The 15,353-nt window shown below is 41.3% G+C and overlaps 2 protein-coding genes across 2 annotated transcripts in view; one reads left to right on the top strand and one right to left on the bottom strand.

Moving 5' to 3' along the window:
* Positions 1-8,076, bottom strand: part of jph1a (junctophilin 1a) — a 32,754-nt gene extending 24,678 nt beyond the window's left edge. The window contains exons 1-3 of the mRNA XM_005722558.1: positions 7,990-8,076; positions 7,370-7,869; positions 4,471-5,239 (exon numbers count right to left, since the gene is read on the bottom strand). Of these exons, the coding sequence (XP_005722615.1) occupies positions 4,471-5,239; positions 7,370-7,748 (1,148 nt within the window). The 5' untranslated portion in view covers positions 7,749-7,869; positions 7,990-8,076. The remainder of the gene's footprint in view (positions 1-4,470; positions 5,240-7,369; positions 7,870-7,989) is intronic.
* A 1,181-nt stretch (positions 8,077-9,257) lies between these two features.
* gdap1 (ganglioside induced differentiation associated protein 1) lies at positions 9,258-15,085 on the top strand. Its single transcript, XM_005722556.1, has 6 exons — positions 9,258-9,424; positions 9,984-10,176; positions 10,668-10,841; positions 11,163-11,257; positions 13,516-13,630; positions 13,788-15,085. Exons 1-6 carry the CDS (start codon positions 9,266-9,268, stop codon positions 14,138-14,140), a joined length of 1,089 nt encoding a protein of 362 aa, XP_005722613.1. The 5' UTR covers positions 9,258-9,265; the 3' UTR covers positions 14,141-15,085.
* The last annotated feature ends 268 nt before the right edge of the window (positions 15,086-15,353 follow it).

The raw sequence follows: 15,353 nt of genomic DNA, 5'->3' as shown, positions 1-15,353 counted from the left end.
GATGATCGACTGCACCCATGGAAAGAAAAGATATATACATCCAAAGATCTGCTGCTAGCAATCTCAGAGCTGGGTCACCCATACATCCAGTACAAATCCAGACTCATGTCTATTAAATTTCATGAAAAACTATAGATGCATTTGAGAGCACTATGGACACTATAAACACCCTGTCAGAAGTGAAACTGTAATGTGGAAAACAGTTAGTCTGAGTGTTTTGCTCACCAGTGTGAAGGAAAAAACAGACATAAAAATATCATCTGTACATATAAGGTGTTGGTTAACCTTTTACTGGAGCCTGCAGAGCAAACAGTGCAATTGAACATAACACACAATGTAGGTCTCTATGAATGCACTGTGGTTTTGCTCGTATTTCTCATTCTTAGCATTACAGAGGCAGTAAGCCAAATTAAACTAATATGCAAGCATTATTGAATTTCTGTGCTTAGCAGCTTTTGTAAGGTCAATTTAACATCTCTGCTTTTATTAGATAGCCTACAGAGTAACAGTTTAGCCAGGGATGTGTAATCAGGGTGGACTGCTCTGTGGATATACTGACAAACTGCTGAGTTCCCAAACTGCTGATCTGTAACAAAACAACAATTTATGGGAGAGGCATCATGACTCGGTAAACTCTTCAGTGGCACATAGAGTCACTTATCTCAGTTTACAGGCCTGATACAACCACACCACTCAAACAAACACACACATATATGAATGGACACACTGAAAGAGCTGTGTGTGTACAGAAGGTCACTTTACACAGATAAGGGCAAATGACAACTGTGAATGAGAGACACAGAACTCCACTCCACTCTACCACATCGCACTAGCTCTTTATCGACTGGCTGATCACGAGCATGAGGTCATTGGCTCCACCCCAGAGGCTGATGGGATAGCTCTTCTGTACAGTAATCCACAGGGGAGAGGCCGGTGTGTCCTCTCTATGCCCTTTTTATTATACTCTCCCTTCATTTCTGTCCACTCCAGACTCTTCAGAAACCTCTTGCTCAGCAAATGTGCTGCACTTCCGATTTCATTCAATCAACATCTATCCCCGGCTTTCTCGTTTCCATCCATTTCACTCCCTGTATCCTCTACGAGCCCATCTCCCCCCCCCCATTCCCTGTGGATCCGCTGGGTACACTCCACATTCAAAGACAGAGAATCATGTGACTGGAAGTGGATCGATACGAGTGCATCTTTTGCCCGGCACTGTACTGTATAACGATACTTACATAACCTGCTTGCAACAGTGACAGTCTGCCATTCTGGCTCTTTATAACACAACTGCACTTTTAAAAAGAAAGAGAAAAAAAAATCCAGATGCCAACCAGGCCACAGAGGAACCTGCTTTGAGATTTCCAGCTGCACATGAAGTAGTGGCACATGGCATCCAGTAATTTGATCGCTTACTTCAGGGGACCTCGTTGACTGCCGTAAACGCTTTGCATAAGCTCGAATGCTTTTGCTCTTGTTGCTTTATTGCTATGAATTAGGTCATGTGCTTCCTTGTGTGAATTGTTGCTCTAATGCACAACAGGACAGGAGCTCAGACGGCTCATTCTTATCAAAACATTATCCCTTTTTTTAAAATCTTTTCACTGTAGGTTAAGCCCAGTCTTATTGGCTGTCACTTACATAGATGGAAGTCCCATATTAACAAATATCCACAGTTTCAAAATAAAGTATGTTCAATCCAACTAATGTACTCTGCATTCTATATCCTTGAAAACAGCACAATAAAGGATCTTCCCTTCCTGCTCGCAGGAGATGATCTATTGTATTGAAAAAAACAATAGCTGCTCATAGAATGCACTATTCAGAGCCCTGTGGCGCTCTGAATGACTGGGTTCACATTTGAGTAGCAATGCTCTACCTTTAACCTTAAGATTGAATTTTTTCCTGGTTAAAAAACAAGCTTTTGATGATTATTCATTTAGTCCACAAAATGTTGAAATGATGAATATGTTTGTAAATCGTCAAGGAATGGTGACAGTTTAATACTGTATAGTTGTAGAGCAGCCCAACATGTTAAAAACATTTATCTTTATCCAGATTAATTGTCGGGCTTTAATCGTGGCCGTGTTCCTGTGTCGTTTAGTCAGTCTCTACTTTTATGGGAGGTCATGTTGGTCTTCACAGAGAGAGGATGTCACTGATGGGGTCATCTCGCACAAAAGCCAAAGGCAACTGGAGTTCAAACCTTCTATTTGTAAGGGATAGCCAATCAGGAAGTCCTTTTGTAAGACAAGGCTCAGTAAAAGGTAAAAACAATAATTAATGATTTAATAAACACAGTGCTACAAAGAGCTTTTTCTCAAAATACACACATTAAAGCGAAGCATGGATATCCCACTACACAGCTCATGCAAGCGCTAGTGTGAGCCATAGCCACAGCTATAAAAATGAGTTTTCACTAGACACACAAAATGAACCACTGATTTAGTTCACTGATGAGCTGAGGAAGGCTGCTGCTACAACGCCAAATGTGTGGCTGCTTCTGGTTTTAAAATAGGAGTGTTGAACAGTTAAAAAAAAAAGCTTGATTAGATGATTGATTAGACCGACGGCTGGAATAACATCTTGGCAATTCTGTTATAGCACTGGAAAGGACTTGCACGGGTTTTTGCATGATTTCTAAAATATTAAAATGAACACCTGTGGATTTCACTGGAAGGCAATGAATGGAAGCAAGGAAATGAGCGGCTAGCTCAGAAACTCAGAAAACTGAGCAGGATGACTAGCTTGGTGAAAAAAGATCATTTCCAGGGCTGAAGTCCAATCTGATACCACTGATGTTGTAGACAAAGAAATGTAGGAATTTGTGTATCGTCAGAGGAAGTGGCTGGGAATCCAGACTGAGCAGGATTAAGGAATCTGGGAGTGTGTTTATTAATGTTAGTTAAGTCAAAGAAATAATGTATTCTTATATGATTTAAGAGATGACTGAAGGTAGTTAACAAAGGTTTCAGTCCAAGAATAAAAATGTGAAGCTCATGAGCATAATAAGCTCACGTTAATGAAATAAGAAGGAAGATCTGATTCTGCAACCAAAACGAGATGAGTACAGTGCTTTTGTTTTCTCTGGTCAGTAGCTTTGAACACCAATCTGGTAGACGCTGGAGCACAGCAGTAGCTGTGGAAACGACCCGGTAAAAGCAAAAGAGTCTCGTTGGTGTAGGAGGCAAGACAAAGAAGAGGGAGGGGAGATAGAAACAAAAAGCCAAACACAAGTAAACCTCAACACACGCTGTGGGAGTCAGGCAACCTTCAGGTGAAATTATTTTTAATAGATTAGTAAGTTAAAAAAAATGCTTATTAGCCCAATGCCAACAGGTGTTTTAAACTGGAAAGCAATCCCTGTGGAGGGGTTCTAGCCCATGAAATCCAATGGAAATGTTCATGGATAAACAGGAGTAATAGGTTATCTAATATTTTACTTTATATCCAAATAAAAATTACATTCCCCACACCCTCTACTGCTACTTTGTAGTTAGCGTATTTATAAAACATGGGCATTTTAAACTTATTTAATCACCTAAAACATAAAATCTGCAAAATTGTGAACCTGTGCCCAGCAGGAAAAAACCCTCACAACTGAACTGACTGGTACATCAAGATAAAAGTCAAATGATGGTTCATTATGCTGTGAACTAAGAAACACACATGTGCTTTTAAGTTTTTAAAATGCTTGTTGATGTGTTTTCAGGGATGCAAATTCATGCACACGACTTGAAAAGGGGTTCAGTGGTGGGGAAGAGTGGGGGAGGGAGAAATCAAAACATGGTTGATTGCAGAGAGACCTTTTCACAGCTTGTACACATCCCCTCAGTCTTCAGTCTAATAATTCCCTGATGCAATGAAACCAGAGGATGTCAAAGCGATGCCGCATACCCTGAACTGTGTCCCAGTAGGAGGGAGGCTTTAAATGAAAAGGTCACATCTCATCCACCTGTTAAAGAGCAGATGCCACATCAGAGCAATGCTTGGCAGTGGGAGCAGGTATTGGTACTGGGCGCACAAGATGAGCTTGGCATAGGAGCAGGTATGGCTATAAAGCTCACGCACATGAACTCACAGACACTCGGCTACAATGCAAATACACACACACACAAAGACACGCGTGCAAGATGCCTGACCCCTCTCCCTAGGAATGAAAGACACGGGCAGAGAATAGAAACAGAACCTTTTCCAGGGATGATCACACTGGCAACACAAAAGCCTCGACTGTTGATGTTGCATAAAGGTCGGAGCTGTTGTCATGGGACTTCACTTATACAAGACTGAACCTTCAATCAGACCAGGAGATATTTGTCAAACAGGACACTGCTGTGACTCCTCAGTGGTGAAAATAAATGCCTGAGGATTTTCATCCTGTGTGGGCTTTTTTTTTGTATTTACACAGTATACACCCACAGGTACATGCAGGAGCATGAATGAACATCCACCCACACATAAACACAGTACCTGGATGCTGCTATTTCCACTTTACTCCTCGCAATGGCTGCAGCCCTCTGTGCCCCCTCCACAGCCCGATCTACCTTCTCTTTGGTTTTGGGGTTCTTAAGAGGAATCAACTGCTTTCTTATTCCACGCACCAGCACATTATTTTTGTACTTCCCTTCTTCTTTGGTGCTGTCTGGGAAAACCGTGCACCCGTAACCATGGCGCTTATTGTTAAGCCATTCTCCTTCATATTTCATCCCGTTGGATCTCTCTGATACACCAAATCCATTGCGCTTGTCATTCTTCCACTCGCCCATGTACGTCTCAGTTGTGGTGGCGTCCACATGGTCCTCCTGAGGTAGGTCCTCATCTGGCAGCTCGCCATCACCGATGGATATGGTAGAGTTGGCATCGCTTGAACTGATGCGGCTCATGGTGGCGTCACTTCTTGCAGAGCTGCGCTTGCTGGAGATTGAGGTCCGAGAGTCAGACTTGCGCAACTGTCGCAGGCTGCCAAAGAGCGAGCCGCGGCGGAACAGGCCCTTCTTCTTGCCGGTGACAACTTCGCTGTCCGAGTGGAAGTTGAGGACGAAGCCACCGCGGCTGCCCGTTGGAGTGTCTGCTGGGGAGGAGAGGTCCTGGAGCACTGCACCATTGCTCTGCTCAGAGCGCAGGGAGGCCATAGACGTACGGAGTGGAGAACGGATGACAGTGGCCATGCCATAGGGAACACTCTGACGCACACCATAGCCGTGTCGCATACCACCCATCCATTGGCCTTGATAAGTTCCTGAGTAAGAGGAAGGTATAGATCAATGAGTAAACACTTAGTCTCAATCGCTACTTCGAGCCTATAATTCTTCATGACTTTGTAAACTAATATTAACTATAAGATAATGCTTTAAGCTGAGGTGACCTTGTCATTGGTAAGTTGTGACTGGTCAATAGGGCACAAGTATAGCAACGACATGCATTTACTATAAATATCCCTAAATTTGATTAGAGCATTGTGTTGTCATCTTCAAAGTTTGCCCCATGTGTTTTCAGCTAATACTTCAGTTTGCCTATATTTAATTTGCTAACCAAGCTGGCTAACTAACACTAACATTAGATGATAACCTCCACAAACCAGTGGGGTGACAACAAGCTGGTTATGTCCATTTTCTATTGCTTGCAATAAAACCGATGATAATCTGTGATTATATACATGCCTGAAAAGCTCATTTCGTTTTACAACAACTTTAAAGCCAAAGCAGGGTAAAAATTTTTTAATAGGCTACTCATGGTCAGAAGAAAGCTCCTCTGTGCTCCTCATGCACAACCTGCGTGTTGTTGACCAGTAACTTTCTATATCAGCAACAAGACCTTGAAGCCTTGCTTTGTTGGTGCAGGAGTATGTCAGCTAATGAAATGTTTTTTCTCCTTCCACTCAGATATGGGACTGTGAGCATAGCTAACCCAATCACAGAGATTTGATTAAGGTACAGATACTAAAGATCGCTTGGGATGAATGTGAATCACTTAGCCAGGGGCCTATTTTCAGGCAGCTACTAACTCCCCCACTGACAGTAGGCACATTCACCACCATCCGTTTGTCTGTGACGACAGGGAATTGCTATGAGTCACATAATGAGGAGAATACTTCATTAATCCCATTTGGTGCTGCTGAGCCCAATGAGCAGGTTGTCGGCCTACCCTACTGTTGCTTCTTCAAAGTGTCATATTACAATCCTAAGCCTAATAATAAGAAAGGCTTGTTAATCCAGTGCCTGAATCTCATTCACCAATGCAATGAAATAAGCCATAACAGTCAGATTCTAACAGAAAATGATATACTAGTCAGGGGAGGAATTTAGATGGATAAACAGGGTGAGATTAACAGGCTGGCTCTGTGCTGCAGTTCAATTTGGTGACCCTGCAGATCAAGTTATCAGGATGTTGCGGAGTCAGACAGCCAGATGTTCTGTAGATCCTCTAGGATCAGCTGATTCCCAAAGCCCAGCCCTCTGTAACATCATATGTGAGGCATTTATTCTGCACCATAAGGCCTCCATTAGGGGAGGATGATGCTCACAAATCACCCAAAGACTTGCTTGTTTTATAACAGGAGAGGCCTGAACAACAGGCAAGCGCTTGTTTTTTAGGCTTCCTGCGATCTTGTCTCCCTCATCAGACACAGGTCCTTACATAAACGCAATCTGTGAACACACCAATGATTAGTGAGATGACTGACCTCTCATTTTCAGCAAGTACAAGTCCTGTGTGGGACTTAGCTCTTTCCACTACAGATGTGTGAGTTCTTTAGTCTAGACACATGAAGAATAACTTTAAATGCTACCAAAAATGAGCACCTTCTCGTGCTTTATACACATTACACTTCATTTAAAACGGGAGCATGTGCACCCTTCAGGACATGTGTTTTTATAGTTAAGGTTCAAAGGGAGAAAATGACAGTGAAGCAAGTGATTTGAGTTTGAGTCTTTAATTGACTTTAAATGGACTGATTTGCTTTCCAAACTCCTTCTCCGGGAGGCATGTTTCCAGTGAGGAGCAGTTACTCTCCTCCCACTGTCATATGAGGAGCAACCGGTAGTTGCCAAAAGAGATGTCCCTTGGAATAAAATAGGAACCGTGATCTTAAACGGTATTCGAAAAGTTAACGTTACCACCGGGGTAAAGAGTCAGTTATGCTGGGTAAACGACGAGGTGACTGACCACGATGCGCAGTGCGCAATCTCAGTTTATACTCAGCTCATATCAGATGGAGATTCACGCGCTGGTGTGTTACAGTGAGCCTTCCTCAGTTTGAGTCTGAGCATCCTACACACGAGCTACATAACACATTACCACTCACCGCCGTTAAAGCGACATGCACGCTAAACAAGCGATGTGCCATATCTATTAAAACCTGGTGCCTTACCGCCATCTCCATAGGTTTCGATCCCATATCCATCCTGTAGACCGTTGCTCCAGGTCCCGTCGTATCTAGCAGGTGTGTTGTGGCTTTGCCGAACGCCGTACCGACCCTTAAAACCATGACTCCACTCTCCTCGATAGATCCACTTTCCTTTATTCTCCACACCCAGCCCATGGCGCTTCCCCTGGGACCAGTAACCCTTGTAGGTATTCCCGCTGGGCCAGGTGTACACGCCAACTATTTCAAAGCCGTGCGACCAGGACCCGGCGTACTCGCCTTGGCCCTTGGGTCCGGTGCAGATCCCATGTCCGTGGGCTTTGCCATCCTCCCACCCCCCGCAGTATGTGCCACCATCGTCGAAGTCAAACCTTCCGCCCGTCATTCAGATATAGACTGGAAATAAAGCAGATGGTGCGCTGCTGCAGACTCAGGATTCTCCAGGACCTGGGCTGGAGGATCCAGGACCGGTGGTGTGATGAAAGGATGAGCCAACAAGATGATGACTACAAGAGCAAAAAATAGGAAGGTGAGGATGGTGGACTGGCGCTTCCAGACACTGACATGTAATACAAAAGGCATGCGTAACGGTAAGTGTAAAGGTATGAATGGTGGGCGTCATTTACCGGAGGCGCACGCTGGACTCTCCGCTGTGTGTTGCTCGTCTCCCCCCTCTCACCCACTGATCAAAGGAGGGAGAGAGAGAGAGATGTACCGAGCCCCTGTTGAAGAAAGGCGCTGGGCCAATCGCAACGTCACGCCACAGGGACCTCCCACTCTCCTCCTCTCCCCCCTCCGCAAAGCGCCCGAACGCCTCAACTTCGCCAAAATAACGCGCCAGTGCCAAACTTTACATTTGAAAGACCCGCCTCGCTTTACACAGACTAAATTCCTCAAATATCACTTCCCATAATGCCCCCATTACAAAAATATAAGCTCGGTCACATATGATTCAATCCTCACCCATATTACATAATATTATTATATGGCCTATTTTGTGAGGCGATGGTCTGATGCTGTTTTAGACAGTCATTCTTTAACACACCCATCACTTTTCTCTTGTATTCGATACGCATCCTGGATTAAGTAGCCATATACTTTGATTTTCTAAATTAAATATTAATATTATTATACTTATTATATTATTTAAAAAAAGATCAATCATACGCTGGGCATGCATTTCAGGCAACAACTCCTGATTTCATAAGTATTAAAAAATCAATTCTAATAAAAATGGTTCAATGTATTATGTAGAACATGAAAGAAACCAGTTTAATTTCCCTGCGTTTAATGAGTAAGAACCAGTATCGCTTTATATTATAGCATTGACTTAAAAACAAAACACAAAACACACATCAGTTTTTGTATCAGGCTGATAATATTCAGACTCGAGTGCACCAGTAGCAGCCACAGTGTTAGATAACAGCGACCTCTGCTGTACCAGCGTATTCATTGCACTGCCTCAGATGAGGAAGGGTGGCCTGTGACGTAGTAAAGGATTGAACTGTGCACTTTAAAGGGTGTTATTTGTTGTCTGACTTTGTTAATTATTATACTTGGGATTTTAAATTTGGCACCATAGTTGTAGTTTTTTTCTATTAATTAAAAGAAACCCTTAGTAAAATATTTCCACTATGCTAGTCTCAACAATAAGGAGCAAGAACGTGAACTAGCAGGGAGGGGGGTAAGGGTGCAAGAGAGCGCAGGTATACAAAAAGAAGGAAAAGCGCAGGTTTCACATGAATACCAACACGTGAATGCGAGAATGTATTTAAAAAATAATTACTTTATCTTTTAATTTAAAAGAAATACATAAAACAATAATTTCGCGTTACACTCCGAGCCAGAGGGGGGAGTACTTTGTCGACCGCGACGCCCCCTCCTACAACAGTAACGGATAAAATGGCGTCCGAAAACAGCTCTGAATCTCAAGATGAGAAAGCAGCTCTTATAAACCCGGACTCAGAGCAAGATGTTCATCAGGAGTGCGGCACAGTCGCAAAACAGCGCGAATCCAAACTGACGCTGTATCACTGGACGCAGTCGTTCAACTCTCAGAAGGTGAGCGTCATTAGTCTTTCAGCACCACAGTTTAGTGGACAGCTCCCCATAACGGGGTTAATTATGACACTGTAGGACTGCAAAAACAGCCCTGCTGCTGTAGATGGTTTAGGCTTTGTATAAACCCGTTCCTCTTTGTTTTTTTTAAATCATTAAAACAGTTAGTAGCTTGACTGCCTTTCAGCTCTGTCACGTGTAACAGCAGCTCAGCAGCACATTTCAGTGTACAGACATGAGTTTTCCGTCCTTCAGGGTGTTTCTCAGAAATACAGCAGGTTTTCAGACAAGCTTATTTTCACTTCTCATTTCCATTACTTCTTAACAGAATCATAAGGAGGTTCAGCTTCCTCTCAATCCACCCACCTAACTATTCATGCACTTTTGCTGTAAAAAATGCATCTGTAATTTTTAATTAAAGGCAGGTGCTGACTGGATAAAAGAGAAGCCAATGATTTATTTGAAAATTGTGGGAGGAGAAAAGAGAGCAAGATTTTATTGGCAGGGAAATAAAAACAAGCTTCCTCCACAGTCCCAGTCACAATAAGTTGTTGTTTTCCAGGTGCGTCTCGCCATAGCAGAGAAAAGTTTGCACTGTGAAGAGTACGACGTGAGCCTTCCTCTCAGCGAGCACAATGAGCCGTGGTTCATGCGTCTGAATCCGGGTGGTGAGGTTCCAGTCTTAGTTCACAACGACAATGTCATCTGTGACCCAACGCAGATCATGGACTACCTGGAGCAGAACTTCAATGATGGTGAGATTGATGCAGATGTAGCTGCTGGTCCCTAGAGGAGCTGCAGCCCAAAGCTCTCATTTATGACACCAAAACTAAAATATTATATCAAGCTTCAGCTTCTTAGAACCTTAAAAGGGTTCATTTCATTGTATTTTCTGTCTGCTTTTATGCATTTCCTTGTATCACACATATTTGTTGATTTTTCAATAATTTCATTGTTTCTTTTCTAAATTTTTATTTTCCCTTGGTGTGCACTGATCCATAATAGCTAAGGGTCTGCATCAAATCACCTTAGAAGGAAAGGACATCTGGTAAGCATGAAGTCATTTAAGGAGATACCCAAATGTTTTTAAATCCTCAGGGAAGAAAGTGAACATAAAGGCTTTGCTGTCATCATTTCTTCTCCCTAACCTAAGTCAGTAGTGTATAAACCCATAAAAAAACCCCATAAGAAACAAAAATATTAAATTCCAAAATTTGATCCTTTTCCATGACTTGTTTGTCTCCAGAGGGCACTCCGAGGCTGGTCCCAGAAGAGGGCAGTACCTACTACCTAAGAGTGCAGCACTACAGAGAGCTGCTGGACTCACTACCCATGGATGCCTACACCCATGGCTGCCTACTCCACCCTGAAATCACTGTGGACTCCCATATACCAGCATATGCTGCCACATGTGTACGAAGTAAGACGATCTGAGCCTCATAGCTGTACAATTTTCAACTGAATATCAAAGAGACTGTACACTATACCCTTAGTTATCCTAAATCAATTTCTCCTTTCTGAATCATTGTACTTAAAATCAGATAAAAGCTAAAAATATATATTTTGTAACTTTACATTGATGTGCAATGTAACCTTTTTTTATGATTTAGATTAAAACCTCTCATTCGCACATGTTGATACTGGCATTTCTTATTTCACTGTAAAACTCTGTAATAGTGGGATTAATTTTGTGCCTCATCATGTCTAATATTTTTCTTATTACTATTTTTTGTGGTGACAGCACAGATCGGAAGCACACAGTCAGAGCTGATGAAACTGGCAGAGCAGAACCCAGAGCTCAAAGACGCTTATATAGCAAAACAAAAGCGCCTGAAAGTAAGTTACTCTAATTACCAGAGAGCCAAATGTCTTTATCAAGTGTCCAAATGAGCCTTGGCTATAGAGACACACTGTCCACAGCATATTTTTGTTAAGTAATTTACTACAAATTATGTAAGAGTCACTCAGAAGTACACTGAGTAGTGAGATTTCAGACACCTACTAATCCTCTGTAATTTAGTGAGTGTCATTATGCCATCTGGTATTGCATTGCAAGAAGTGTACAACTTTATTTTTGTTCCATTTTTCAATTTTTAATAAAACTTTAGTGAACACATATAAAATAAATCTGGATATTTATAATTGAGCTATTCATATATATTAGAGCCATTTCTTATATTTTGTAATTTGGTAATATATTGTGTTATTTAATTTAGTTTAACCTGTCACGGTTCTTATTGTTTTGGAGCAACTGTAACCACATAATTTTCTTAGGGGTTAATAAAGTATTCGGATTCTGAAATATAAGTTAAAGAATTCAGACAAACAAAATAGTGCACATCAAATGTAGTAAACCATAAAGTAAACAGAAGCTAACTAATAAGCTAAAGAAGTGGTAGCTAGCTAGCTAGCTTTAGCAATACTGCTGTTAGTAGACTCCTAATGTAAATATGTGAAATGTAAATGTAAAATGTAAAAACTTACTTTTTTCCCCACACATGCAGTATTATCTGCAGCAGAGGCCTTTCATTTTTGAGGAACCAACCTCCTTGCTAATCATGTTCTTTTAATCACTAGGCAGATGTAGCTAACTTCCGCAGTAGCATAAGTTTCAGTTAGAACAAAAAAACTAATAAACCCAAAACAAAACAGATAAACCAAAAAACTAGATAGACCAAAAAAAATTAACATTTCAAAAAATGCAGTGACACTGTGTAAAATATAAGTAAAAACAGAATGAAATGTTTTGCAAATTTTATAAACCCATATTTTCATCAGAACACAAAAAACATAGCAATTGTTAAAAATGAAAAAGAAGAATACTGGCCAATTTTGAATTTGATCGCAGCAACACGTAAACAGAAAACTGTGTGTGTCATCCACTCTTTTTAATAACAGTATGTAAATGTCTGGGAATTGATATGCACAGCTGCTGGACCCTTTAGGCGAGGAATGTTGTCCCATTTTTGTCCTACAGAGGATTATAGCTTCTCAGCAATCCTAGATCTTCTTCATCACATTTTTCATTTCACTATACATCAAATATATCTAATCACGGAAAGATCTGGACTGCAGGCAGGCCAATTCAGCACCCAGACTCTTCTACTACAAAGCCATGCTTTTGTAATAGACACAGTATTTGGTTTAATGTTGTCTTGCTGAAGTTTGCAAGGCCATCCCTGAAAAAATATTATCTGGATGGGATCATATGTTGCTTTAAAGCTATATATGTCTTTCAGCAATGTTGGTGCTTTTCCAGATGCGAAGCTGCCATTATGCACCCCCATGCCATCATAGATGCAAACTTTTGAACCGAGCGCTGATCACAATCCAGGAGGTCTCTCACCTCTTTAGTCTGAAGGACACAGTGTCTGTGTTTGCCAAAAAGAACTTCACATTTTCATTCATCTGACCAAATAACAGTTTTCCACTTTGCCTCAAAGAAGATGGCGGTATTTCTGGATTATGTTCACATATGGCTTCTTCTTTTCATAATAGAGCTTTAATATGCATTTGGGAATGTCACAATGAACACAGTGATTTCTCTTTCCATGACAGAATCCCCCAGTTCTTAATGCAGTGCTGCCCGAGGACCTGAAGATCGCAGACATCATAAAATTGATTTAAAGCTTTTTTCCTGATTCTCTGAATATTTTGATGATGTTATTCACTGTAAATGATGATAATAATGACACATTACTTTTATAGCCAGTCATGTTATTGACCCTCTGCCAGTTAACCTGATTAGTTAGTCTTTTCTTGCCCCTGTCACAACTTTTTTGAGATCTGTTGCTGGCGTCAAATTTTAAATTAGTTAATATTTTTCATAAAATAGTAAAATGTCTCAGTTTAAATATTTACTATGTTTTATATATTCTCTTATGAATAAAATATTTAGTCAACGATAGTTACAGTTCTAATTTATTCTGTTTTTATTTAACGTTTACAGCATCCCAGCTGTTTTGGACTTGGAGTTGTACCAAAATGAAGACATTACAATCATTCTGTGTTGTAGCGGCCTATCTGATCATTTTAGTCACTTTCTGTACGTCCACTTGAAGTAAATATACGCTATGTGTTTATATTTTCTGTAGTCCAAGTTATTTGACCATGACAACATGAAGTACCTGAAGAAGCTTCTTGATGAACTGGAAAGTGTGATGGATCAGGTTGAGACAGAGCTACAGAGAAGGGTGGAAGAAACACCAGGTAGCCACAGCTGTTTGTCACATAGCAGATACTGTATTAATCAGTCAAAATTTGAGAGCTGTAGCTTTTTAAATAACATGTAGGATGCTTTTCTTATCTTCTTGTATTTCTTATCTTCTTGTATATTCTTATCTTCTCCTTCCTCTTCCACTTGCAGAAGAAGGCAGCCAGCCCTGGTTGTGCGGTGACTTCTTCAGCTTGGCTGACGTCTCCCTGGCAGTCACCTTACACCGGCTGAAGTTTCTCGGCCTCTCTCGTCGCTATTGGGGCAACGGTAATCGCGTGAACGTGGAAACATACTATGAACGTGTGGTGGAGCGCCCAGCCTTCAGGAGAGTACTGGGCCACGTCAACAACATCCTGATCTCTGCTGTCCTTCCTGTGGCCTTTCGCGTGGCCAGGAAGAATGCACCGGCTATTGTTGGTACCACTTTGTTGATAGGCGTTCTAGGAGGAGCCACATACCTCGCTTTTCTTTACATGAAGAAGAGGCTGACTGCCTTCAGCTGAGGGAAACTGAATTGGTTTGAGACCAAAGAGGGGTTTAAACAAACTCAAAGTGTCTAACGCTATAACACCCAGCATACGAGCAATTAATAAACATATGTTGCCCAAAATTGTTTTTTTGGGATGCTGGTTGCACAAAACACACTGCTGCATCACGCACCAAAGGATTGATTAGAAAGTCCAGCCAGTGCTTTTGCATGTTTTGCCATTAATCAAAGGTGCCACATCTGATGAGTATGCATCTGGATAGCACCAGCAACGATTTGGTAGGCAGTATGAAAAGTATGCCAACATATACAAATGCTAAAGTAGTTGGCCTGAAACAGATAATAATGGAAATATGATTGGGTCTTGCATCAAAAAGGCCATTTTAATAGGCAGATTGTTTTTACAGCACATGTGGCTGCACATGAATGCGCCATCCCTCTTCGGAAGAATCTGGACCATCCAATCATAACACAGCAGTGACGCAAATATTAGGAAATACGAGTAGACTTTCATACTGTAGCTAAAGTGATGAAAGCAATTACTATCTGAAAGCAACATATTTATAAATCCTGCACAAAAGGCATACTTGATATATATTAATGAACTAAGATGTGCACAAGCGCTGAATAAAGGCATCATTGTGTGTATTTTTTTAAATTAAGGATCAGTTTTGCTTAACGTGTGCTTTTCATTTGCTGTTTAATTAATGGCAATATTTGCATGTTAGGAAAATAAAATAAATGAAAATCTCTGTGAGCAACTTTTTCAAATCTACATAGGAAGCTGACCTACATTTTCACTGTATCCCCAGCCTTCACATCTGCATATGTTTTTCTGTATAAATGATGCTTCCGTGTTTGATAGATTCACCGCGTAACGATGGTCGAATGAGTACCGTTACAGTCAATATGCAGACCATCCTTTTCAACATCTGTCTAAAATTAAACTGCTCCCAAACAACCTCTAGTGTTCCCTGTCATTCAAATATAATTAGGAGTGCCATTAAAAATTCACGGCACACCATCGCTTAATAAGCTATCGTATATCCTACAGGTTTATCTAGAAACCACTCGCATTTCCCAGAACCTGGATGCAAGTCAACATCTACAGTAATCTGTTTGCCCAGTCGCAACCTCCAGGCCAACGCTGACATTTAACATATGCTCCCATTTGATTTAAACTCCTCACGTGAGCTCAGCCCCCACATAAAACAGACACATGCTAGACC

Source organism: Pundamilia nyererei, unplaced genomic scaffold (assembly GCF_000239375.1).
Source record: "Pundamilia nyererei isolate P.nyererei 1_Seehausen unplaced genomic scaffold, PunNye1.0 scaffold00007, whole genome shotgun sequence".
Lineage (NCBI taxonomy): Eukaryota > Metazoa > Chordata > Actinopteri > Cichliformes > Cichlidae > Pundamilia > Pundamilia nyererei.
Note: the sequence above shows the minus strand (reverse complement) of the source record. Positions and strands in the feature narration are given on the sequence as shown.